Genomic DNA, 27,258 nt, shown 5'->3' on the forward strand with positions numbered 1-27,258 from the left:
TCAAAAATTAATTCCAGTATGTAAAATTTAAAGAAACTCACAGCAAATAATTAAAACACAAATTCATAATAAATTTAATTCACAGTCATGTAGCTTTTATCTATTTTACCATAGCTTCTGAAGTTAGTCAGCATAGTTTCTCAGCTGAAAGACAAGAGCTTTAAGTGTACTTTATATGGGGAAAAAAATAAGGATGCATAACTACACAAAAAAAAATTATAATTTTTAATTTTTGCATCAGCATGAGTCAAACAGTTTTTAAAAGTGTTTTCTCTTGCAAAGAGTATGTCAGGAAGCATTGAATTTTATTAGCAAAGACTTTCACAAAGCCTGCACACAGAGTGTAACAAGGCTGTTTCCTGTTTTATTTAAAACCTTATATTTCTAATTCAAGTCGTAAAGCTACACACAGCCAACAACTCACATCAATTTGTAGACTGGGTGCAGATTTCCATAAAATCAAGCAAAATCATTGCCAGTTAAAACAGGCTGAAGGCTTCTCATACCTTCAGAATGTGATTCTGCAGCATAGAACAAAGTTTTTTCATGTGTCTACTACACTATGCAGCTGACACCAAGGAAATGGGTAGTGGTGATGATGGTATCAGACATTCGCCATCACTATAAAAATAAGACCCCATAAGTGAAGAGACCAAGATAAAAAGAACCCTGTAGAAAACATTAAGAGCAGCCATCCTGGGGGTGGGGGGAACAAACAATTCCTTAAGACCCATTTTAACTTATGAATCATACCACATTATACAAATTAATTTTCACATACACAGGTAATGCTGTAGGTCTGTTTAGCCTTGTCAATAGGATCAGCTACACCAAGTGTTTTAGTCTTGCTTACGTTGTAAGTAGTTGATTGTTATATTCAGTGCATCTTAACTACCCCTAACTTCCCACAGGCTTCCCGTGCTTGCTGCATGTTTTTATCCATCATCTGGGGACAGCCAGGATGTCTATCTGGAGCAATGACATGTTGAACAGCACACACAAGGAAAGACAAGATACCTATTGAGCAAGCATAAAATGTGAGTGAATAAAGATCTCCCACTGACTTCTTGTCCCTTCTGGAAAAGTTAATCGTTATTTCAATTTTTTTTTTAATGTTTACAGAAGAAAGGCACAGCTTTGCAAATTAAAGGCTAGCAAAGCTTAGATTGGAGTTTTCAGTCTACAGCTCCTGTAAATGGTGTTTAGCCTGCCACAATTAATTCACCATGTTTCTCAGGAAGCCTCAGGTTTTTCCTATCACACTTACACATCTTAAAACTACACCAGACAGTCTGCTTGACAAGTTTTATTTTGATATTTATATCAACATTATAATTATTGCCTGCAAGGCTACACTGTAATTATTAAAATGTCCAATGCTGAACAATCCTAATAGTCAGCTTAAACACATTCCACCTTAACAACCCCTTATCACACCTGCTGTGTTAATCAGAACAAAGTCACAAACCCTTCTTCTGCATCAAAAGCTAACTACTAACTGTAGAATCCAACTCAATTGATCTCCTAATTCCAAGTGGGAAAATTTCCCATTAACCGAGAATATCCTAAGGACCAACTTTGTTTCTATTTGTGCTTGCTGTGATTTTAATATAGTTAAGTGGTAAAATGTAGGCAATTGCCATCACAGCCATGTAATTTTCTTTCGCAGGAAGATGGGTGGCACAAGTGATGACAGCCATTAGAAAAGACTTAGCACCTCTGAAGTTACAATCAGTATATAAACTGCAACATATTGGTGCTTTAATATGGCATACTCAAAGCCATTTTCTTGGCAACTCCTCTAAGAAACTGTATTTGAATAGTGGAAGCAATAAAAGGCCAACTTGATAAACGTTAATGATAAATGCATTGAAAACATCAGTGAAAGTTTGTGTTTAGAACCCTACAGAAGCTTTAGAGCTGCAACTGCAGCAAATACTGAGTGAACAGCATCTGTCAATCCATGGACTGACTTCAGTTTCACTCACCTGTTCTCACTCATGTACACCAGTAATTTTCACTTTTTGCCATCTCTTAAATCTATTTCAAAACCACTTTTATGATGACAGCCATTGTTTTCTTCATTTCACAATCACATTTAATGGCAGAGTTCTGGTAAGCACTAAATCTCATTTCAAGTTCCCAGTTACACAATATTCTTTCCACTTACAAACTCCTGCATCTTGGGAGTCTCTGCACTGGCTCAGTAAATGCCGTTTGTATAGAAAGTGGTGTGTTTATATTCTAAATATTCAATACTGGCTCTGGTATGTTGACAGAAGACATCTCACTGCAACAAGAGCAAGGTGTTTGATTCAATGGAAAAAAAAATGGTCAGGCCAGGACACACCGCATTCTTTTGGATCAGTAGGTAAGGTAGTTACCATCTCCTGAGACTGTACTAAAGTGGCATTTTATTGACCTGAACTCTGCTTAAAAAGCATCTTTTTTGGCCATAGCTCTTCCCAGAGAAGATAGTATAGAAAAAAAGAACAACTGTAGCCTGCTAGTAATATCAGACAACAGAACAGGTTGCATAAAGGAGGACTATGGCTAAAAAGATAATTTTAATAACAGATGGTTTTAAATTAAGGTTTTATGTACATGTGATACACATTAAACAAATATATGTTGACTGGGTTGCACATCAGATACTTTTTTTCCAAACTGTTTATACAACACTGAATGTTCTGATAACTGGTTTTAGACCTAAAATTAAGCTGAAGCCTATACCCATAGAGGTGTTCTCATACTGTAAACCAGAAAAGGCTGCCCAGTGTTCATTTCAAAATTTCAAAAGAAAGTATTATCACAACTCTTTAATCCAATCAGAGATATAAGAATCTTCAGTTTTAAAAATCCATGCTCTAAGCTAATGTTTTTATCATGTTGTCATTACCTTGTGTTCTATTAACTCACCAGTACTCATTTAACATTGTGTTGACTTTAGACTCCAAGGTTTTTATATCAGGAAACAGCATAACAGATTCAGTGGCTGTAAAGCTCTCTATTTGGGGAATCTGACAAAAGGCATTCAAATCACTGAGCTATAAAATATAAACCACACAAATAATAGTGTTTGGTCTGGGTTTTTCTTTTTTTAAACGCTGTACATATACATCAGTGTAACAAAAAGTTACGTTACAGTGTTACAACCAAAAGCAGCAGGTCACGAATATGCTCCTGGAAAAGATGCAGTCTGTCCATTCTACATAGGATTGTGATCAAATAACTGTGAATCCATGAGTTTCATGCTATGTAGAAGGGCTGTTGTTACTTGCTAAATTTTATTTTCCTGTTTGGACAGGAAATCATCTAGTTAAAGATATCACCGATTTTACTTAAATCATTTCTTATCAAAGTAATCTTCCAGAAGCAAAGGTGATCTTCCAAAAGACAGCAGCTTTATAATTATAAGTTTATGTTCCTTATACTTTCCATGACTTCATCATTGAACCAGGTTTCAGCAAACTCACTAGAGTTTTGCAAAGCCTCAAAAAGACGCCTGTAGTCCTCTGGGTATAAGTCACGTGTTTCAGCATTTTGGGGAATTTCTAGCTCTCTCAGTAATTTGCCACCATTGTCCAAGCTCCATGAACTGAAACAGAAACAAAATTATCTCAGAACATTTCTTACTGTAAAAAACTAAAGAGCAATAAACATTTTACTCTTTTTCAGCTTTTAGAAGTTAACATCTTCCTAAAACAAAAGTTACTGTCAGTGCATACTGAAAACAGGAAGAAATCTCTGCTAATAAGACATGTAAATACCCAATAAAGTCCCCAGCAGACAGAGACAATAACAAACCACATAAACCTCCACATTAGAAGGTGGCTGCCATTCCTCCTCCACCCCAACCGTCTCAGTCAGTAACAGGTATTACAGTATAAACAGGGGTTGCTCATCAGTGCCTGGGAAATTAAAGCCAAGGTCATCTCAAAGATGATGATTCAGTATAGCATGAGTTAGTGTGACTTACACCGCACAGGTGTCTTCTCTCTCTCTATATATATATACATAAGTATCCAATGTCTCTAATCTACATCATTGCTATAAAAAGTAGACCTTTTATAAATGTGCATATACATTAAATATTCCCCAGACAAGAAAAAAGTGTATAAGTACACAGTGGGTGCACATTAGAAGGCTTCAAGGTTAGCTCCACTTCCTGGATGAGGGATCCAGTGAATACGAGGTACACCACTGAGCTTTAATAAAGAAATCCATTAAAGCTAAATGAGTTAATGGAAATTATTAGCTTATTTTTTTCCTCTTTTGTGGAAATTAACTTCCTTAAGCTACTACCAGCAAATGAGAAATATACTAATTATATTCATTAACATGTTGAAGTCAACACTTTCCAGACTGCAAACACTTCTCATTTATGGGAAATGGAAATCTATAAAGCAAAGTGAATGGCTCCAATGTAATACCAAAAGATTAATTAAAGATTTGTGTAACTGGTAAATAATCTAAGCCTAATTTTTTAATTAGGTGACAAAAAGCCATTTAAAGACATTCCCAATCCACCTTCAATAACCTTCAGCTGCTTCTATTAATATCTCTTTATAAACTGAGCTTTTAATTTATATACCTGCCGAACTCTTGGTGAGTTTATTATCGTGTATAAAGTGAGTGAAAACTTCTCACAGATACAGATAATTACTGTATATAAACTGTGATTCTTTCTTACTTACCTTAATCTATCAGTAAGTTTAGATCTGGGTTTAGCAAGACACTGTTTCACCATGAAAATAAAAGTAGCTGAATTTGTGGGCTTCAAGCTTCCTGTAAACAGATTTTGGTGAGGAGTCAGTCGTACCAAACATAAATGGTCATTTGGCAGCCACTGTAAGAAAAATGAAAAAATAATTTCTTTTTTTAAGAAAAATAAAACAAGTCTGTAAGCATTTCCTCTGTGCCACCAGTAACATTTCTTAAGAGTTTCAGAAAGGATTTTAATGGAATCTGAGACTTTCAAATTTTGTTCCTCTGCTCCTAAACCAGTAAAGGAAACAAAAAAGACATACTATCTCTTTGGTTTTATTTTATATTTTTAGGACTGAACTTTCTTAGTTAAAATAGACAGCACAGGCTTGATGTAAGTTTTCCACAGATTATGTGACCTCCAGTATGTGACCTTTTGTACAAAAAAATGGAATTATTTGTGTAACTCTAAGATAACATAGCAACTGGAGGACTTTATGAATTTGGAAGTGGAGCCTGTACTGTAACTGAAATAAAATGTACTTCCATATTACCAGCAATGGGTTTATTATTAAATAGATCTCATGTTTGTACTTCTCCTAAGGCTGTCATATAATCAACCTGATGTGCCTCCCTACATGGCTTTACAGCAATGCACCTGTACAAGGCACACCCAGTCACTTGTAGTCACTTATATTGTACAGTAACATTTCAAACAACTCAACATACAGCAGGGAGGATAAAATCAAATATTAAGTAAACATGCTTTTATATTATTGTAATAAAGAGAAATATATTATACAAAAGAACACGATAACTTCTATTAAAAAGTCAAGCACTTTACACAAGATACTCTTCCACTTCTCAAATTTACGCTTTGAGATAAAGTGAGATTAGCAGCAATTAATTAGCACGTGGAATCTATACTGGACAAGTAAACAACTATTTTAATTGAAACCTGAAGCATATTAATCATTTTATTAATTGTGGTATCACTTGTTTTGTTCAAGCAGGCAGATGTGAACTTGTCAGCAACTTCTTTTGAAAAGACTTTACCTTTTCACATCCCTTTATGCTGTTTATTCAGTATATTTTTTCCATCATAGACAATACACCAGTTTATTCCAGTTTCTAAGCTAATAACAATTCTTTACCACACTCCTGATGTGTCTGCACACTGTCTGCAAGTCTTGATTAGAAGAATACATCTTAAAAAAATAAACGTCTAAATGCGGTTACAAAATTATTTTAACCTTTTAATTAAAACAATCAACACACAACAATCTTACCTTGGTTTTTTGTACTGCCAGTCCCCTACTTTTCATATTAGTTACAAATGATGACCAAGGTTCCTATGGGAGGGAGAAAAGATATTACAAAATTAAAGTGCTTAGTTAGTACATTACATTTCAGTTGGAAGGGACCTACAAAGTCCAACTCCCTGACCAGTTCAGGGATGACCAAAACTTAAAGCATATTATTAAGGGCATTACACAAATGCCTCTTAAGCACTAACAGGCCTGGGGCATCCACTGCCTCTGTAGGAAGCTGGTTCCAGTGTCCAGCAACCCTCTCACTAAAGAAATGATTCCTCGTGTCTAAACCTTCTCCCATGCAGTTCTAAACCATTCCCATGCATCCTATCACTAGATTCCAAGGACAAGAGCACAGCACCTCCCTCTCCACTTCCTCTCCTGAGGAAGCTGTGAAGAGGTTGCTCCTCAGTCTTCACTACAAAGTAGCCAAGCCCAAAATACTCAGCCACTTCTCTCAGGACATTCCTTCCAGCCCTTTCACCAGCTCTGCTGCCCTCTGGATGCATTCAAGGACCTTCACATCCTCCTTAGCTCTGCACACAGATGGGGCTGAGAACTGCACACTCAAGGTGAGGCTACACCAACACTTAACACAGTGGGGTAATCACCTCTTTTGACAGGCTGTGTTTGATGTACCACAGGATGCAGTTTGCCCTCTTGGCTGCCAGGGTACACAGCTGATATATATTGAACCTGCTGCCAACCAGTATCCCCAGATCCCTTTCTGCAGGACTGCTCTCCAGCCACTCTTCTCCCAACTTATACTTGTGCCCAGTGTTAATCTGTCCTAGGTGCAGAATCTGCCATCCCATTAATGCTCCAGCCTATCTAGATCACTCTGCAAGGTATCTTGTCTCTCAAGAGACAATAGTACCTTCCTGTTTGGTATCATCAGCTTGCTAATGGTGCATTCAATTCCTGCATCCAGATCATTTATAAATAATATTGAACAGAACTGGCCCTAGAACTGAACCCTGAGGAACCCCACTGGTGGCTGGTTGCCAGCCAGATGCAGCCACATTCACTACAGCCCTGTGGGGCCTGCCCTTCAGCCAGTTCCTCATCCACTGCACTGTGAACCTGTTCATCTCACAGCTGAACAACTTGTCCAGAAAGACACCGTGAGGGAAAGTATAAAAAGCCTTACCAAAATCCAGAAAAACTACATCCACCACCTTCCCTTCATCCACTAGGAGGGTGACCTTATCATAGAAGAATATCTAAAAACATGTCCATAGCAATAAATCACCTCAGCTTGTAGAAAAGTATTACCTTGTGCAGTAGCTGAATTTCACATCCTACTTGCCAAAGTACAGTCAGTGCTTGGTAAGCCTTTGCTTCTCCAGGCTTTGATGTTAATACCTAACAAAATAGCAAAGAAAGAGCATTTTTGTTGCAAAAGCTAAGCTTACTTCTTTATCTAAGCAAAATCTTTATGTGCATAACAAGTGCTAAGAATTTCGTAGTCTAAAATTTAGATTACTCCTCAAATACCTCCTTTGTTCTACTTTAGCACACTTTGTCAGAATGCAGGAGGACATTCTGGCAGTCTTGAATGCTCCTCTGCAGCACTTATTTGTATAACTCAACTGTGTAAGAATTTCCAGTTTATACTTTCTGGTCCTTTTTAAAGCAGAGAAGTTTTAAACAGAAAAGAAACAGGGATCATGTTTTGTATACAAAAAAAAAACCTTAACGTGGGCAAAGTTATCATGCCAGTAAGATACTTCCTGTAAGACACACAAGCAGAGTAAGGCAAATATCAGGTGACCTTACTGAACACCATGTAGCTTGCATAGTCATCATCCTGATCAATATTACAGATCAGATAACTCTTAGGGCAAGAAGAAAATAAAAACTCTCAAGCAGAGCAGAGAAAGAAGTTAATTTTAGCAGGGAGATTTGACTTCTCATAACTAATTTAGCCTCATCATATGATCAGCAAACAGTGCCCACTTAAAGAAGGTTGTAGTCACTTTTACTTAGGTACACAGCTCTCATATAACAGGGTTCACAATAAAACTGGAAAAGTTATATACAAAACACAGTGGCTGAATTAAATGAATAAGTTGTTCCCTACATGCTCAAAAATCTGTCCATTAAAACCATACCATTTAAGTGGATACTTCAGTGGTGTCCAGCCTGTCATTTTGCAGAATAATATAATTAAGTTTGGGTTTTTTTTATAGAGTTTTCCATATGGTGTTAGACACAATATAGGTTGCGTGAGTACACCTGGAAGTTTTTGCTTATTTTAAATAAAATTTGGTGGCTGTGTATGAGCCTCACACTTTCAAAGAAAGGGAAGGTACCTTTGAACTATGAACTGGTACCAGAGCTCTAGAGGTCTGGCACAGCACAAGCTAGGAACACATAACACAGAAGGATAATAAAAAATTTGAGTTTAAATCACTCATATTTTGTCTCTTTTTTTCCCAGTACTGCATTATTATTATTATTTCCAGAGGCTCAAGAGGAAATGTGTATCTCATTGAGTATGGTATTAAGTAACTGATTTCACAAGTAGGTTTTAATTCAGTCTTTATTGACTACTAACTGCAACTAGCAAAAAATTCTGTTGCAAAAATATGTCACAGAATTTAAGCATCTCAAAAGTTACGTGGCAAGCAGTTAGCCTTCTGCTGCCTGTCCTTCTCAGGGAACAGCTTTCATATTTGCAAGATTCATGGCTGTGTGACAACAGAATGTTTCTTGACAGTGCTATTACCACATAAAGAGAAACAGAAAAGAGAGAAGACTTAAAAACTCTGTCAGAAAAAGAAAATAACGAGAAAAACCACTGTGCAATATGTTTTTGTATTCTGTGAAGCACTACTTACTCTTTACTACCTGTAAAAATCTCTTAAACATACCTTGTACTCTTTTTCACTTATAAAGATGTTGAGTTCTACTCTTCCACATCTGTAGATGGAACTGCATTCATACAGGGCAAAAAGAAGCCTCCAAAGCTTGTTCCTTTCCCTTACTTGTGGCAAGATTCCAAAAACTTTCACAGGGACATCTGTTTCAATAGTATGTAAAAAGTATCTTTAACATTTTGCAGTATGTACTAGACAATCTCCTCAATGCTAATGTCTAGACAACCAAAAATTAAAAAAGAAAGTCTGTAAGCTCCTGCTGTGAAAGAATTAATACAATTCAAGCTTTAGTCAAAGCCAAGCCCGAATTGCATTAGACTAAACCTTTAATTAAGATAAGCAAAGAGCTGAGATTTCATATTGTCACAAGGGGTTTGTGAAGCAATCAAGAACCTAAGTAAAGCTGAAATGCTGGAAATAATATCCATTAATCCATCATATATATTAAATAGATTATATACCTCAAGCAAATTCCAAACATTTTGCCAAATTGCTCATGCTTCCTCCAAATGTATTTGTAAATGTTGTCCTGGTTTGATCATATGCATATACCTGCCCTCCAAGGAACTGCTGCTACACCCATGGATTCAAACAGTTTGTCTGAAGACAGAGCAGGTGGTTTCACTGTTCCAGTCACCAAAGGATCCAGTCTGAAGAAGTCACCATAAATTACCTTTAATTGTCCATCCAGGCTATTTTCTAGGGACTGAATAAAATTAGTTTCAGTTGAAGAAATCTCAATGCAGTAATCTGCAACCTTGCAAAACACCCAATCCAAAAAAAAAATGTTCAAGCATTAACTAAAATTATTACTCAGTCAATAAGACTTAAATCTCAGAGCTGCTTCTTACAGCTATGAAAAAAAAAAGCTTCCTTCATTGTGCAGGGCATTCTGACGTTTTTGTGCTGCTCAACTGGAGTTGCAAAACACATTCTTAAATTAGTATGATGTTCTGAAATGTTTTGCCAAAAAAGCTATGCTGAACTAAGTGAAACAATGCATTTGATGTTTTACAGCTGGAATTCTTCCTGTAGGCAGAAGGAATGCCTTTTGGACACATTTCAAATCAGGTGAGGGAGGCTTTGGTTGCAAAACTCTACAGCAATGCAACACAATCCTTCTAGTGCAACTTCTGCAGCTCTGCATCTGACAGCCTGTGAATCCACACAAAGCCAAGATGAACTGAAGAGGACAACACATGAAGGTTTCTTAATATTACCAGCCAATTGCAGAACAGGTTAAATGATACCACAAGACAATCAGAATACCCATGGTTATTTTTTACAGATTTCTGAAAGCTACACGCAGACATCTTGCTTAAACATACACAACTACAGGTCTAATTCACCTCAAATTTATGCATGAAACTATTCAAAGGAAGACTATGAACCTGAATTCCTGCATTCACAAGATGTCAAAGCAGTTGATTATAAAATAGCCTAATGCTGAACATGCAATGTAAAACCAGAGAATATTTAGTCTTATTGAGCATTATTTCATATGTTACAAGTAACAATTACTAATTCGTTTTTTATCCGATACTTATTTTCTTTTTTTCCCTTAAATTAAGTTTCAGAAATGTGCTACCAAATCAAAAGTGTACCTGTAAGTTTGGAAGAAAAGCTGAGTTACTTTCTAGAGCTACCACTCTAACGCCTGCATTGAGCAGAGTTCGGGTCAAGACTCCAGGACCTGAAGGGGGAAAATTAAAAAAAAACAAAACAACAAACACAACTTATTTTTACAAGTGCATTTCTTCTCTGTGATTTCCTTTAGTCATTTTCTCAACACAACACTTGGGACATAACACCTTTAACAGGCGGTAACTTGCATTTGTCCAGACAAACTTCAAGAGTTAGAAGAAGACAACAGCTTGCCTGAGGCTGCTCAATTACATTAAGTACAACTTTACAATTAGATACTGAGAAACATTATATATTTCAAATATTTCTACTCTTTTTATTCTACCAACTGAAATATATCTTAAAACCTGACCATACAGGTAAAATTATCCTCTGTGCTGGTGTAAAAAAAATAACAAAACCAGTAAGTAACTGCAGAGGCCTGGCTGTGCAATGGCTGGCAATCTTGGTGTGTGCTTTTAATGACAGAAATGAAGACTCCCTACGAAGCCAAAACCACAGAATTTAACATCTCTTGTTACTCTGGCAATGTTTAGCAGCAGTAATTCATAACTCCAGACTGAGCTCTCATTCAATCCCCACAGAGTTCTGTATGAATGGACAGACACCTCCCTGCCTCCGCCCCCGGCACTCAGCAGTGCCGCGACACCCAGACGGCCCCGCCGGTCGCCGACGCACGCTCGGGGAGGACACCAGGGCGGTGGCGAGCGGGCCGGGGCAGCCCCCAGCAAGCATCCGTCCCAGAGGGCCGGGGCTGCGCCGTCACGCAACGGAGCGGCCACCCCCGCCCTAAACCTCGGGAACGGCAGGGCCTCCCTTCTCGTCCCTAAGCACCACCACCTCCCCGCGACCCCGGGAAAGCGGGGCCGGGGGCTCGTTACCTCTGGTGGCGAGGTCAGCAGCTTACACTGACGCCGCAAGGTCAATGGGGCTCCCCGAGCAGCGCCGCGTCCCGGCGGCTCCGGAGACGGCGGAAGCCCCGGAGGAACCCACCACCGGAGGGCAGCAGAAAGGCGGGTGGATGACGGTAGGAGCCTCAGGGCAGCTTACCGGGCGCACACTCGAGCAGGACAGGCTGGGGACCGGGGCTGGCTCCGCCCTGCAGGCAGCGCTGCACAGTGCGCGCCAGCTGCGGGCAGGCGATGAAGCGGCGGAGCGGCGGGCGGGCCCGCTGCAATTGCTGCACTAGCCGCTCAGCCTCCGCCGCCTCCGGCACCCGCAGGCCCGGACTCGGCCACTGCCCAACCACCCGCCTCGCCGACGCCGAGCACGGCGGCAGACTGCACAGCAGCCGTCGCAGTCCCGCCGCCAAGGCGGCCGCCAGAAGGCGGCGGCAGCCCGCAGCGCCCGGCGCGGCCTGGCCCGCAAGCATCGCCGCCACGCCGCCGGCTCCACGCTAGCGAGCACCGGCTGAGCGATCGCCGCGGCAACAGTAGCGTCACTTCCGCTTGTCCCCGGCCTCTCTAGCGCTCTTCCGCTCTATTGTCGGAGGTCTCCCCTCTCGCCGTCCTCTCTATGGTGCCAGCCCTGCACCGCCGGGAACCTGCGGCAGCGGCGGCCGCGGCGGCGCGGACGATCCCTTCCCCGTCACCTACACGCCATGCCGGCTGGCGGGTCCCGGCCACCCGAGCCGCAGCGGAGCTGAGGTGAGCTGACAGGGACTTATCCGCGGGAAGGGAAGGGGAGATGTTTCCCCTCGGCGCTGGCCATCGCCGCCTCCCGCGCGCCCCGACTGCCACCGAGGGCCGCCGGGCGGGGACAGCACCTTCCCGCATCCCACACGGCGGCGGCGGCGAAGCTTTGCCGTGAGGCAGCGGAGCGCGCGCGGGCGGGCGGCAGTTAAACGGCCGTGGCGCGCGGCGGGAGGAGGCCGGTACCGGGCGGGCTGAGCTGAGCTGAGCTCGCTGCCCGCCTCGGCCGGGATGGCGAGTGCCGGCACCGCGGCCTCTTCACCCGGGAGCGGTGCCCCTGGAGCAAAGCGGAGGCGGAGGAGATAGGATGGATGTGTGGCGTTCAGGAAGGGAAGGCTCCGGCCGACAGTAAATGCTCTGGCGGGCTCCGGTGGAACGGTGTCCGGTCGGTTTTGTTGGTGGAAGTCCCAGGAGCTACGTTTTTAGTTTGAGGTTTGCCTGGGTGTTTCACGGGAGTCTTTGATCTCCGTGTCTGCGGCTAAATAAGTCACTTCGGGACTCGGTTCTTTGTACCGCCCGTGCCGCCTTCAGCAGGTGCAGGACCCTACGCCGGTGTCACTCCCTGCCGGCTTCTCTCTGCCCGATGTCGCCTTGCGGTTACGTTTGAGATAGATCCAGTACTTCGGTAGCTGTGACGTTGTCCTTTTAACAATTTCCCTAATGCCTTAATGAGAAATAAATTTAGGATCCCCTTCAGAACGTATTCAAGTTCCACAGAACTGGAGTTCTTTCTTCAGGGACACTGTGCCAAGCCTGTCGGGGGCAGGTGAGTGGCCGCGGGGTGATGGAGTTCTGGGGAAGAGGAAAGAGAATCCTCACAGCCCCTTTCCCCCACCCCCTGCCTCGTTTCTGCAGAAGGAAATAGTGGCAGTCACAGAATAGACTGGTCTTTGAATTAACAGCTCAAAAGTAGACTTTCTGTCTGATTTTGTGCAAATTGCTTTATTTCTTATATCTTTTGATATATCATTTGATACCATGTCTTATGCAAGAAATTAACATGTGCCTACTTACTAAATAAAGTAATTTTGTTTGACCTATCTCTGTTAAACAGAACTTGGGACAGAAAATTGTGGCTTTGGAATTCTCTGGTGGGTTTGCATGTGGCATGAGGAAGGGCTGGGCTGAATTTAGGAAAGTTGGAAATGCCGTGTCGAATGCAGCAGTCTCCATATCTGCAAGTTATTTTTAAATACACTGCTCTTTCACATTGAGAGTTGTAGTAGTCTTCCCTGTGACTTGAGGGAAATAAATAGACTGTTCAGCTGGATGATGGGATAGACCTCAATCCATTTTTAAACTTGTCTTTGATTTTAATAGCTTTTTTTTTCCCCTCTCTTACTAATTAGTCTGATAATTCAGTGATTCATAGGGCTTTCAGAACATTGAGCAGAACTTGGTTATCTTACAGCAAGTGTTTGGTAATGTGCTAATTCAGTATTCCTTATAAAAGCTTGATAGCTATGGCTACGGAAAGGTTAGGTATAGTTACTGTATTACCATGTTGTATTCCATATATTAAGGTTAATTAAGGAATTTTTGAATTTTTTTGTTGCCAATTAAAGCACTCAGGAGTGCTGGGGTAATTTTTGAATGGGCTCATAAGAGTAACTGAGATTATTCAGAGGTTTTCAAAGTTTTCAAAGTAAAGCAAAAATGACCTCACATTATTCTTGCACTAGAAATTATACACTTTTCTTCATATTTTTATTTACTTTACCTTATTGCTTTTCTGCATTGCATAGGATAAATTTATGATTTTTTTCCCCTAGAACTGCCAGGTATTAACTGAACATTATATGTACAAAGGACTACCTCTTTCTGACTTTGTCATCATCCTTGAGAAACTGTTGAAACCTTAGAAAAATGGTAAGTTTTGCACATTTTTCTGTTTAGAAATTGCAGTGCACAAAGTTGTTTAATACATTTACATGTATCTCAAGAGTAATCAAATGATTATTTTTAAGTTGCAGCTGATTGTGACATATTTTCTCGTTTAATACAGCTATTGCCACATGCAAATATTTGAATTTCCAGTCTTACCTAATAGAGCCTTATGTCTTTGTAATTTAAGTGCATGATTGAATGCTCTGAAATTATTGTTTCCACTTAATTATTGTTTTTTTGAAATCAGAAGGAATCAAAATGGATACCTCTTTGAGTGTTCCCTATGCTTGAACTAAAGAGCTCATTAGTTATATGGGTCAAAAAGATCAGCAAAGAGGTGGTTTTCTTCTCAATAGTTCTAAATGTCTCTTGCCTTTACTTTTATTTGGCTCCATTTAAAGTTTATTTTTTAAGCTAATATTAAAGCATTATTTTATTTTGTATTCACCACTTAGTAAACATTGATAAGCATTTCTAAGGGGAAAAATTGCAGTAGTACTTACATCTTTATCTCAGTTTTTCAAACTCTTATGCCCATACTTCATTTTAAGTACAGATTCAGTTTCTTGCACAAAAAAACCCCAAGAGGTCTGTGAATGGAAATTTGCAGGATGATTTTTCTTGTCCTGGTAGTGATAATTATCATTAGTCTCCTATTTGACTCAGAATACAGATTTAAGTTTGTTAGGAGATAATGGTTTCAAAAAACTTTTTAACTTTCTATTTTATTCACCATATGCCATTTATCTTAAACTCACTGTAATATTTAATCTTAAGATTTACTCTTAATGCTGATGGTTTGATCTTTTTTTAATTATGTATTTATTGAAAGGATTCCCTGTTACCAAATACCACCTCTAATGTGAGTTTCTAAAGAAAGCTTACAACAGAACTGATATTCAGAAAAGAGCTGAAAGAATCATGAAGCATATTATCTTCAGTAATGTGAAAATAAAATAAAATAACCTGCTGTGAGCTTGATTTGACAGAAATGTCTCTGTGCCTTGCTGAAACGGAGGATGTTACAGAATTCTCTGTCACTTATTTTATTCTGCATACTTCAATAATCTTGTTATAATGTTAGAATGGTGAAAATAATAGAAAAATAATAGGAGTGGTAAGATATTTCTTCAGAAGTTCTGTAAGCACTGTGCACTCAGGAAAATAGTCTCTAGGAACAATTATTTATTAAAAATAAACCAGAGGGTATCCTTGTTCTTTTGTCCTATTCCCTTGTCATTGCTGTCCACCACTCCAAGCTCATGCATGCACAGAGAAAACATCTCAAGGGCTGAAGTAGCTTTCGATCCTTTGCCAAAATCTGGTTTGAGATCCAGTAATTTTGCTGTATGTTGTTTTGGGCATCTTCTTAAGTGAAAATCAGTCATTATAAAGAGGTCAGCAGGTTTGTGTTCAGATTCTGTAAACCTCAACTTACTGCTTTTCTGTGGGTAATCCGTTGACAGTGAAAACTGGCTGGACACTTGAATTTGGAGGGAAGGGTGGAGGTTTTTTGTTGCTTGACCATACTATTAGTAGTAAGGGAAATAAGAATCCAAGGTTCCTTGGAAACCTGCCTGCTCCATGTGACAGCATCACTTCCAGCCTAACACTGCTAACATGATTAATAGAGAATTACTACTCATTAAAGATGGTCTAGATCAATTGTGCAGATTCCTGGAGAGTGCTCAGGTACCAATTAAATGAAACCATCAAGTTAGTTCTTTGAGATAATTTCTTGTCACTAAGTGTATGTTACTATAAATTTATTAAAAAAAAAAAAAAGGTTTAAACCACTCCTCCTTTGCTATTTTTCTGTTGTAATACATGCTGTTTAATAGGAAAGCATTTTCACACCAGGTGCAGACTGACTTTGGAGCTTTACAAACACTACAGCAAAGTTCACAGCTGACAGAAGAGCCATTCAGCACAAAAATTAACATTGTTAAATGAGCTGATGCCTTGAATTCTGCCCCTTCTGGTGCTGACAACTGTGTCCACATCTTATTTTCCTTTGTAGTGAATACTAAGCAGCAATATTTTTGGCATTTTCAGTGGAAAGGCAAAGGGTTCTGTAGTGTGAGCACTGTTGCATAAGCTGTGTATTGTAAGACATTTTGGCAGCAGTGCAAACTCTCTCACTCTGTGCTATATCTGTTCTGTGTGTACAGAGAAACTCAGTCCCTAGGGCTATCAGTCTGGCATCTTTCATCAAGTTTGCTGCAAATATTTTTTGTGTGCAAGCAAAAAACATGTTATTAAACTTTTGTGGACAGGAGTAAAAACATTCAAATAGGTGCATCTTCTGCTTACTTCCCTCAGAATTCCTCTTCTGCTGTCTCAAATTCACTCAGCCTGTGTTTGCATATATATCTTGTCATAAGTCTTTCTTTTTCATCCTTTGGCGATGTTATCTTGCTCAAGAGCTCATAACACTAAGAATTTTTTTCCTCTTTTTTACTTATTTATCTACTTACTGTATAACTGTGATGTGTTGGAAAATGTGTTGCTAACATATAAGAAAAGTATAGAGGAGAAATGATGTCAGTGTCAAATAGTTCTGTGAAGAAATTTTGTTGTGTTACACACTTGTTTTTAGGAACAGTGTTGCTCACGAGCCTGAAGTCTCTTCTACTATTGTTCCAGTACACTGCTCCATCTGTCTAAAATGAATTGCTAATGTGTGGCTTTATAATGTATGCTTTAACACTCTTTTTCTCAGTCCCTAGGATTAGTTTAATTTTCTTTTATTATTTTGTTTGGGAAAATAATATTACAAAGCAGGGCAAATTGAGATTAATTCAAAATAACCTTGGGATTAAAAAAAAAAATCAACAAAAAAACCCCAAAACAAACTAATCCTGATTTTTGTTTTATCCTTGTAATATTAACATGATAGGGATATTTTTAGGTTAATGTTAGGAATGTGTCATTGAAATAACATGGAACTGTGTAGTGAACATTTTGTAGTTTCTTTCCTATTTGTTAAGACTTTTAATTTTGTGTGCTTTTAGTCTCAAAGTGAGGGCACGATGATCCTTCCACTTTAGACCAACATTTCAGCTGGATGTGCACCACTGTTCTGGTGTTCATTCTGTTAAAGTGTTACAGTTGACTAATGGCAAAACAAGCAAACTGGGATGCAGCTGTCCTGAAACTTGCAATTTTGTAAGCTGTTCAGTAATATTTTGGCTTCTTCCTTTATTGATGTATTTATAAAATAAAGTGCCACTCAAAATGCCGGGTGTATACATCTGATCCCAGGGAAAAATTATGAAAGGTGGTATATATAAAATTACCCTTTGCCCCATGTTGCTTTGGTTGCAGCTTATTTTCTTATCTGGTTTTCTCACAGAAGACTGTTAAAGTCTAATATTTTAGCACTGAAACATAACATAATTAGTACAAGGAGAAATGGTAATCATTCAGTGTTTCTATAGGCTGTAAATCTCCTGTCTTTTCATCATTTAAACTATCTTGGTTTGGGTTTCAAATGAAATTACTTTTTACCCTCTTACAGTACTGATGCCAGGGTTTATTAATGTTTGTGGTATTTGGGACTTTCTGATGGAAAGGTACTTTTTCAAATGGACTGCAACTTAAAACATACTTGGTAAAAAGAGTTTTCTGAAACACTAATCTAAACCAAATTAGATCTCTGTTTACAGGCTCAAGTATTACCAAAATACATTCAAATCCTAGTGGAAAAACTCAACTATGTGCTTCAGAAACTCCATCTATTATCAAATGTATGTGTAAATTATTAGAGACAGGTCATCTACCCAGCATCTATTTACACAATTAGAGGCAAAATTAATTACCTTAATAACTTACTGTTGGAAAGGGGAGAGTTGAAACAGCACCTAAGGCTAAATTCACAAATGGGTCTAAGTGGTCACAGCTTCATTAACTTCAATGAAGTTACACCAGTGATTAATTTTTGAGGGATCGTGATTTGTTTAGCATAGGCATTTTCTTGTTTTGCATAATTGAGTTCTCACTCATTATGTCCCTGCGAAATAAAGCAGTATTTTGTAGTTAAGAAATGAATTAAAGTGATGAGAGCCTGAGGAGAAGGATTTGGGGTGACGGGGGACCAGAAGCTCAACATGAGCTGTTCATGTGAGCTTGCAGCCCAGAAAGGCAACCAGGTGCTGGGCTGCATCAAAAGCAGCACAGACATCTGGTCAAGTGAGTTGATTCTCTGCCTCTACTCTGCTCTTGTGAGACCCCACCTGGCGTACTGTGTCCAGTTCTGGAGTCCCCAGCATAATAAGGATATAGAGGTACTGGAATGTGTTCAGAGAAGAGCCACTAAAATGATCAGAGGGCTGGAGCACCCGCCCTGTGAAGACAGACTGAAGAAGTTGGGGTCGTTCAGCCTGAAGAAAAAGGAGGCTCTGAGGTGACCTTATAGAAACCTTCCAATATTTGAAAGGGGCCTAAAAGAAAGCTGAGGTAGGGCTTTTTACATGGGTGTGTAGTGAAAGGAGAAGGGGAAATGGTTTCAAACTTGAAGAGGGGAGATTTAGTTCAGACATCAGGAAGAAATTATTTAATTTGAGGGTGGTGAGACACTGGAACAGGTTGCCCAAGGAAGTTGTGGCTGCCTCCTCCCTGGAAGTGTTCAAGGCCAGGATGGATGGGGCCCTGAGCAACCTGGTCTAGTGGGAGGTGTCCCTGCCCATGCTGGGGGTTTGGAACTGGATGATCTCCAAGGTCCCTTCCAATCCTGGCCTTTCTGGGATTCTATAATTCTATGATGATGTAACAGTTTGACCGACCTCATGAAGGAGCTTCAGATCAAAGAGAGTATTTGATCTCAGTCATTTGTATCTGACACCCACTAATGTAGAAACTAGAAAACCAACTGATGCAAGATTTTGGTAGAACTACTGAATATTGTCTTCATCTGATGATGACAATTACTGAAGCTCTAACAATTAGCTCTGTCCTTAATTAACCTTCCAGTTGGACCTGCAGGTTTGAAACAGAGGAACCACAAGTATTTAATACTTGCAGACAAGAGTTGTTTCATAAATTTTAAGGACAAATTTCCATTCTATTTGTAGTTGCATCTGGCTTTGGTATAATTTAAGACTTAACTGAATGTTTGACCATGCTAAATGCATGTTGTATTGATGAGCACTATGAAACTTATTACTCAGTTGTAAATTATGGAATTCAGTCTCACTGAAATTCAACATCAGAAAGTCTGAGGAAGTGGGAAGTTTTTCATTTTTCTTATACTTTGTAAACAAACTTGTGCACATGTTCTGAAGCGTAACAACAATCTGGGAATTGTCCAGTTAGAAGGAAAACACAAAAATCAAAAAAGGCAAATTGCTTTTCATAAGACTTAGAAGGAGATTTGTGCATCCCAGGGTAGGACAAGTCACTCAGATTATTCCTGACCAACATTTGTCTAGACTGTTTAGTGCTGCAGTAGTGGCAGTTCTCCATCCTCCTAGAGCAGTCTGTTTTACTACCTTTCTGCCCCTACCTGAGGTATTCCTGGTGTTTTGCTGCAGGCAAGAACAAAAAATAAACACATCAAATTTTGATGTTCTATTTTTTACTTGTACCATAGAGTGAAATTTGTCCTAGTGAAGCTGGAAGCCCACAGCTTCGATTCAGAAACTTGGGAAACTGATCACTGTGTATCTTGAGTGCTGAAAAGTTGTTTGTGTGAAATTGTTGTCAGAATTCTGTCATATGTTCTAATAAAAGACATTATGTGTTCCCAGACAAATCTCTTGTGTTTGTCTGCTGACTGAAACACATTTTTATAGGAATATTAAGTGTGGAAGATTATGGCAATATATGTTTATAATAGTTTGTGAAAGCTATGACTAAGCAGTATTTTCAACTTAGAAGTTGAAAATGGCTCTTGGAACTTCCTCTTAAAACCTCACTATTCTTGCTGTTTATAGATGTAAAGACCATCATGCCTTTAAATGTCATTGGCACTTGAGAAATGTCACTTTAGTGTCAGATAATGCCCAACCACCTCAGCATTCATCCTCAGAAATTTTTGTAAAATTCAATGAAATTAGATAAATGACTCCTGTGTCTAGATATGCCTTAGAGGACAGCAGACTTAACACATTTGAAAATACAGACTTCCTAAACCATCCATTTGACATAGAAGCAGAAAACATTTATAGAGATATTTTTACTAGTAAATTATTTCAAAGGCAAAAATAGAGGAAACTGAGCAGTCAGGAGGATATTGAGATTCTCTTATAGCAGACTGCCCAGGAATGGGACTGTCTGTAAGACTGTCTTGTGAAATGATAAACTAGTGATGACTCCATGGTATGACAAAGCACAACAGCATGATATTTTTTTCTGTGGAGATGTCAGGTTGGATAATGAAAGCATGCACGTAAATATTTTTATTTTCCTTTCTTTAGAAACAGCACCACTACATCCATAGAGTGTTGCACATAAAACAGAAGGTGCAGTAGAATTCTGATTGCTGGCAGTGGTCTGGCTTTGTTAGAGGTTTATAACTAAATTAATTTTCTGCCTTCTCTATCTACTGTCTCTTTCCTTTTGCAGCAAGTTGTCTGATAGTCAAGTACATCTCTAGTACTTATTTCTGCTTTTTTTATTTTGGCTGTGGTGAGGGAAGAGCACTCTGAAGGAAGATGGTGATAATGGTTCCAGTTTTTGTTAGGAATATCTTGGCTTCCACATAAGCAGAAGCAGCAAACAGTTGTAGAGGAATTACCCTTGCACTACCTCAAAAGAACCTCAAAAGAACACAGTGTCTTTTTTGTTTATTAGCTCCTGTAACAGCATAGTAGGCGTTGTCCTTTTTCATGCAAGCTGATGAACAAATAGAGGTGTGTTCTATGTAGTTTTTAAATAGTGCCTCTAGGGTTTCCTTTACTGATACATATTCATTTTGGTAGTAAATGTAAGAATTCATAGAATGTGATCAGTGTTCTTGGATGCAGAAATAGTAAGAATTTGCATTACTTGTTTTGATTTTTGTGTGATCATGATAGTTTCCATGTTGGTTTTATATATTTTTTAAGATTATTTATCAATAAGAAAAGAAATTTAAAGGTGGTCTTGTAATGTATCTTTATACTACCTATCAGAATTTTCAGTGGATTTATTCTTTTTTAAGAAATGAATGGGTTAGGTTTAATCATTCTTTAAATTTCAGGGCATGTTCAGTTTTCCTTTTTTGTTCTAGCAATAGAAGCACGAGCTCAGTTAAGATAACACTTTTCATAGAAAAATGTGAATCTTTTCTAAAGAAAATCAAATTCCTTTTACCCTAGGTGCTATCAATTTTTCACCTGTCCTTAAACCTGAGAGGTGCTTAATTTCTTCTTTAAAAGGAAGGAGATTCCACAACAACTCATGACATGACATTTGGTTGTTTATATGGCAACCTTTTATGGATTTAACAAATTACCACATGCAGTACTGTCCTTTCTTCTCTAAAGCTCATACCTGTGATTTAGGTTCTCTTTACTTGTGTGCATCTTGTTTTGTGTATATTATGCACAAAAAAAATTGCAGCTCTAACTGTGTCTGTTAGGACATAATGAGTTCTCTTGTGCCTGTAACAGTTGCTGTATTATACCTCAGGAGAAAAAGGAAAAAAAAAAAAACCAACACTTGGACTCAGGGTGAGTTTTCTGTTTGGTATGAGATGCTTTTCACCAGAACAGAATGGCTGATTAATCCCTATTTCATACAGATGTGCTTCATTTATTCTAAAAGATGAACTGTTGTGTTTGTCGTAGTGAATTTCATGTTACTCCTTTTGGAGTACTTACTGCTACTACTAATTTTGAATTAAATCCTCAAAAATACTTATTACTGCTTCTAACTGAAGATTTTATATAGCTGTTTTGTTTTATCATCCATGTTAATGGAAAAAATCAGTAGAAGCAACCAATCTGAAATGCCCATTTAATTTGAATAGAGTTGTATAGGTGCTATAATGGGGAAACAGACTTTCAAAGAATTCAAAGACTTAAATCTCCCTAATTAACACAGAATAATTATGTAACATGAGAGAGGGAAAATATTGTCTTGGCAGAGAAGCTATATGAAAGCAGTCAAACAGAATAAATAAACCTATTTGACATAAACATTTTGAATGCTAAAACCTTTTTAGACTTGTGCCAGCAGGTATGGTGTTTTGGTCTTGATCTACTCTGAGATCTGGTACTTCTGAGATGAGTAAATATAAATATATATAAATGTATATAATGTACATAATATGTGCTGTAAACAGTCATAAACCCCTCCAGCTTTCTGGGATAGGGGACCTGTGTTAGTGTGAGCATTTGGAGGTCGTTCTGTTTGTGGGTTTGGTTTTGGTTGTTTTAATATGCTCTTCAAATTTTAGTTGTGCCAGATCAGGAAAGATCCCAGTTTTTCACTTGTTTTTTCAGAATACAATCCAAACAACTGCTCTTAAGGTTATATTTCCTTAGCAAGGGTAGATGGAAGAAAGGCTCTGTATAGAGACAAAAATGAGGAACTAAAAAAAGTTGTTGAAATTGTGAAGTTATATGAAGTACATGAAAAAGAACACTTTAAAATTCAAATTGATCTAAAACAGAAGTATCATAATATCTCTATAATGTAAATGCTCTTCACTCTATAGCAAGCAAGCATACAACTAATTTCTTCATTACAGACTTTGTCTTTTAGCCACTTGTGAAGTATTTTCTGACGTATTTTTGAGTTGTAATAATCACCAGGATTAAACATGCCCATAACATGAATCTGTGTGGCAGCTGGAACTGAAGGGTTTTCATTCATTGGCACCTTTTAACAGAAGTCTGCATAGTTCTACTCAGTGTTGGCTTGTATGTCAGGTTTGAGCAACCAGTGAAGAGAGTAAAGATGTGCCTAGGAAGAAAGAAACATTTGTTTCTTAGCATGTTGTTTGTGTGGGTGCAATTTATTTGGGTGGCAAAACAATATAACTGCATGTTAATGATATGTTAAGTATAGTTTGAATCGCTGATTTTAATTCAATTTCTTTTATAAATAAGTGTTTCTACTTGTGTTTTCAGGCAGAGCTAAAATTAATTCTCAAACGATTTAGCTTTGCTTTGATACCTGGCTGTTGTCTTGGTAAAGTCAAGAACAGTAGCAGATAGCAACATCAAAAACCAGGAAAGAAAAGAAAGTTTCAGCTATGAGGGAAAAAACATCCCTTTCAAAGATGCAGAGCAAGACTGTTTGAACTTCTTTGAACTCATTCTTTTTGAGTTTTCATTCTCTAAGGAGTCATAACAGTTGTAGAAAGGAATAGGTTTTCCCTGCTACTTCTCTTTGGAGAGAGACTGATTTTCAAACAGTAAACCAAGAAATGTTGATCAGTAATAGCTGCAGAAGCTCTCCAGCCTCTCAGCTAGAGAGGGATTATCATGTTAGCCACATGTTAAAAGGAAATGAGTTATTATTTTCTATTAAAATGTTAGCTTCCTCTGTAGAAAATGTCACTTGTCAAAAGCATCATTTCCTCTAATAATCTAATAGGAAACACCTTGTTTTAATGCATTCACATTTCTGTTTCTCTGTGACAGCTGTTGAAAAGATAAACTGTTGTCCACTGACAGAAGCAAGAAAGTGGTGGTAGGACATCCTGATTTTTAATTATTGCTGTTAGAACTAATTCCTCATTGGCTTGGAGCAATTTACTTCAGCCTCTTTTGTTCAATGTATCATTTAATCTATGATCTGGAGAGGGCAGCAGTAGTGGTTTTCTTATGCAAGGAAGAGTAAGGGAGTGAACCTTTCAAGTATAGCACAGCGTCTGGGTTTTTTTTAAAGCTTTAGGACAGTTATATCAAGAAATCAATGTAATTTATACTGTGGGTGTCTAAAGAGTATCTTCTAGTTCCAATTCTTGCTTCTCTGACTAAAGTTCTGTCCTTTTAACCTTTCATTCTGTGTGTAATGCTCTTCTAGAGAAAAGGGCTCGATTAAGGAGCATCCCTCTAGTGAACAGATCTATCTTCCAGATATATATCTCCTAATGAGTTCCCTTCTTTGTCTTGCTGATGCTTAATGAAAGCCAGTTCTCTTCTTCGGTTGCCACAGGAAAATATGACTTGCACCTCTACTGTACATCATTCTTCCAGAACAGAATAGCAGAATTGAATATTTCAGTTGGAAGGGACCTGCAGTGATCATCTAGTCCAACTGCCTGACTAATACAAGGCTGACCTAAAATTGAAGTATGTTATTAAAGGCATTATCCAAGTGGCTCTTAATTACTGAGAGGTTTGGGGCATTGACCACCTCTCCAGGAAGCTGCTTCTAGTGTTTGACCAGCCTCTTGGCAAAGAAATGCTTCCTAATGTTCAGTATAAACCTCCCCTGGTACAATTTATATGTTGTAGGATAGGTAGGATATTTTGTTAGACTGGTATGGCTGGAGATGGGTAACAAGTTCTTCAGGTTGGAAGCAGAGATGGAGCTGTCCTGGTTGGTGCTTTTGTGTTGCCCAGCTGGGTGGTGGCTTGTCACCCCCTGCATGCTTCCGTGGGACTCCTCCCTATTTCTGTAGCCTGTGCTTTGTATTCCTGTATGAGGAAAAAACTACTTATTCTCTAAGGCATTTTTTCCATTTTTCTGCAATGTGAGTATTTCTTAGCAAGTAAAATGAAATTGTCTTGCATATTATCAAGTGTGCATTTCAGTTGTGTATTCCAGGATGTAAGACTGAAGAAAGGCTGGTGAAGGCAGATTTCCTAATGCCTTGTGATTTGAAGGAAAAGATAGGAAACTGCTACAGGAGGCTTATCTAAGCTCTTCTATAATACCACCACGCTTGCTGAAATTTGGCTTCACTGTTTAAAACATGACCTAAATCTAATGGAGCTGTATTTCAGCTACATAGTTGCAAAATTAAACCAGCAGTATTACCATTTTTTTAAAAACTAAAGATAGGAACTGATACAGTAACAGCTCTGCGTAAGAACGGTGTAAATGCTGCTAAGAGTTACTCTTTTTTTCCTGTGAATATGCATCTAATTGCAGCATTCATTAGACTTGCATGTTCACTAAAAGGGAAAATTGACCCCTGCTGAGAGTAGGTGGGGGATTAGGGGTTTTTTATTAACAAACCATCTGCTTCTATATATCCTGAAGACATGTTGAATGTTTTCTTGAAAATAAAGTGTCACTTTGAGTCAATAAACAGGTTCTACTTCCATCTAAGTTTTGTAACAGGGTTAATCTATCTCCTATTCAATGTGATAGTGTCACTGAAGGAATTAAAAGTTGTTCTGCTTTTATTACTTCCTGGTTTATTTTTATTTCAAGCAAACTATGATCTTATGTAACAAGAATGCTTTTGGTTTAGCCATAGGTTTAAAGGGGGGAGGGAGGGCTCAGGGTGGTTTCTATTTATTGTTTTGTTTTTCTCATTACCTCAGTTGTAACACTGTGAACACTGATGTAAAGGTCAGCTGTGCTACTGGTCAGGTAACTGGAACCAGTTATAATTGGATAAAAACAAACGTTTAGAGAGAGTTTTTTGGATGTTGATGTACTTTCCCTTAGGACTTACAATGGGGCAGTGAGTTACTGTTTGAAAGAATTTCCCCATATGTGAAAATGTTATCACTTGGCTGATGTTATTATTTATTGGCTGGCATTAAGTACGAGGTTATTTATCTATTGTAATATACAGATTGTAAAGACTTCTGGTTTTATATTTTAGGTTTTAAAGTATTTGGAGAGAAATTAAGAGGTTCAGCAAGTAACGCTCTAATGGATGACAGAGAATTTCCACCAAATGATCTACAAAGAGACTCGAAGGACAGTCTTTCTGCTGAGTATAGGGTGGAAAGTTTGGCATCCCATTTGGTTTCCTCAGCTGATGAAAATGAAAATCAACTTGACATCGATGGGAATGAGGTTCTGACTACTGGTAGCATTGCTATGGGACGACAGGATAAAGGTGAGCAGGACAGCATCAATAATAATGAGAATATGGACAGTGGAGACTGCACCCCAAGCTGTAAGGAAAGTGAGACTGAGAGATCTGTAAATGTCCATATGGAGTCCCAGCTGGAGGAAAAGCCTATTACAGAAAAACAGCCAGGTGGAAAAAGAAGTCCAAGAAGCAAAAGAAGCTCCAGTAAAAAATCTAAAGGTACTTTATAAAAGCATGTTTTTGTTCTGTTTAGTTACAATAACAACACACTAGATCTAACGTGTGAACTAATAAGGAAGATATATTTTAGTTGTGATGCTAATTATTTAAAAAATTTCACTATACAGTTGGGTTTTTTCCAGAACTGTCAGAAGTCCTAAATCAAATGCAACTATAAATGTTTTCACCCTCTGTATTTAAATTTTGGCTATTTTGGCTGTGTAGCAAATGGAACATACCAAGGAAGCACGAGTAGAAGGAATTTCAGTATGGAAATCGGGCTGACTTTCAAATCATAATAGCCAGAAAATCAGGCAATATGATTTTGTTCAGCACCGTGCTCAAGTGCAGTATTTTGTTGTCTTGATCCAATGTCAAGATTTTAAATCTTTGTATGAATACCAAATAGCTTGATCTTTGTCTGCTGTTGTTAAAATTTACTTACATTTTTCAGTGTCCTAGGATGTGTATTTTGGGTAATGAGCTGTACAAAAATGTGTTTCTACCAATTTTTGCTGTAACTCCTCCTTTATATCTTTTGGATATGAATTAGATAGGGAAAATGTAAAGGTTTTTTATATGATCTTATTTGAAATGGTTCTTCCCTTTTTGAATGAGTAGGCTTCTTTCTCTTCATCAACACAATGTGTACTATATTTGGGTTTTCCCATAAATCATAATGCTTATGTGTCATAGTTCTGCAAATACATTAATTAAAATCAGTGTGTTTCGTGGTATCTTTGGAAAAACTGAATCATGCCTGCTCGTTTTTTGGGTTTTTTTTTCCCTGATATTTTTTTCATCTGAAGATTGAGAAGGCAGGGAATTTGGCTACTTAAAATAGATAATTTTAAAATGCAGTTTTCCTGATAAATGGCAAGTCTTCTGTGGTCTAATCTGACAATTGATGATGATGATCTCAAAGGATTATAAAGGGATTCTAAAATAGGTAAGGAAAGGAAAAGAAGGAAGCCTTATTTTCC

General features: G+C 38.4%; 2 protein-coding genes across 3 annotated transcripts in view; one reads left to right on the forward strand and one right to left on the reverse strand.

Annotated features, from left to right (window-relative positions):
• Nucleotides 1–236: 236 nt before the first annotated feature.
• TFB2M (transcription factor B2, mitochondrial) lies at nucleotides 237–11,918 on the reverse strand. The gene is made up of 8 exons (XM_030446634.1): nucleotides 11,597–11,918; nucleotides 10,507–10,595; nucleotides 9,455–9,608; nucleotides 8,897–9,045; nucleotides 7,296–7,385; nucleotides 5,997–6,059; nucleotides 4,698–4,849; nucleotides 237–3,598 (listed from the first exon to the last, which is right to left on the reverse strand). The coding sequence occupies exons 1-8, from the start codon at nucleotides 11,916–11,918 to the stop codon at nucleotides 3,412–3,414; spliced, it is 1,206 nt and encodes a 401-aa protein (XP_030302494.1). The 3' UTR covers nucleotides 237–3,411.
• The window catches only part of CNST (consortin, connexin sorting protein), a 43,964-nt gene continuing 28,413 nt past the window's right edge, over nucleotides 11,708–27,258 (forward strand). Inside the window, exons 1-3 of one of the 2 annotated variants that reach the window (XR_003987316.1) lie at nucleotides 11,708–12,192; nucleotides 14,010–14,106; nucleotides 23,697–23,740. Coding sequence is in view for 1 of the 2 variants with exons in the window: in XM_030446633.1 (XP_030302493.1) it covers nucleotides 25,891–26,275 (385 nt within the window). In the remaining variant the exon portion in view is untranslated. Of the gene's footprint in view, nucleotides 12,193–14,009; nucleotides 14,107–23,696; nucleotides 23,741–25,840; nucleotides 26,276–27,258 lie in introns of those variants that run through there. The other variant, XM_030446633.1, reaches the window with a different exon arrangement.

Source organism: Calypte anna, chromosome 3 (assembly GCF_003957555.1).
Source record: "Calypte anna isolate BGI_N300 chromosome 3, bCalAnn1_v1.p, whole genome shotgun sequence".
Lineage (NCBI taxonomy): Eukaryota > Metazoa > Chordata > Aves > Apodiformes > Trochilidae > Calypte > Calypte anna.

Excerpts from the sequence above, each read along its gene's own strand:
- TFB2M (XM_030446634.1), bottom strand. The coding sequence starts at position 11,918 with ATGCTTGCGGGCCAGGCCGCGCCGGGCGCTGCGGGCTGCCGCCGCCTT. Across the intron at positions 6,060-7,295 it reads AAATTCAGCTACTGCACAAG|GAACCTTGGTCATCATTTGT; the intron begins GTAATACTTTTC and ends TCCCTCCCATAG. Across the intron at positions 4,850-5,996 it reads TGGCAGTACAAAAAACCAAG|TGGCTGCCAAATGACCATTT; the intron begins GTAAGATTGTTG and ends TTTTTCTTACAG.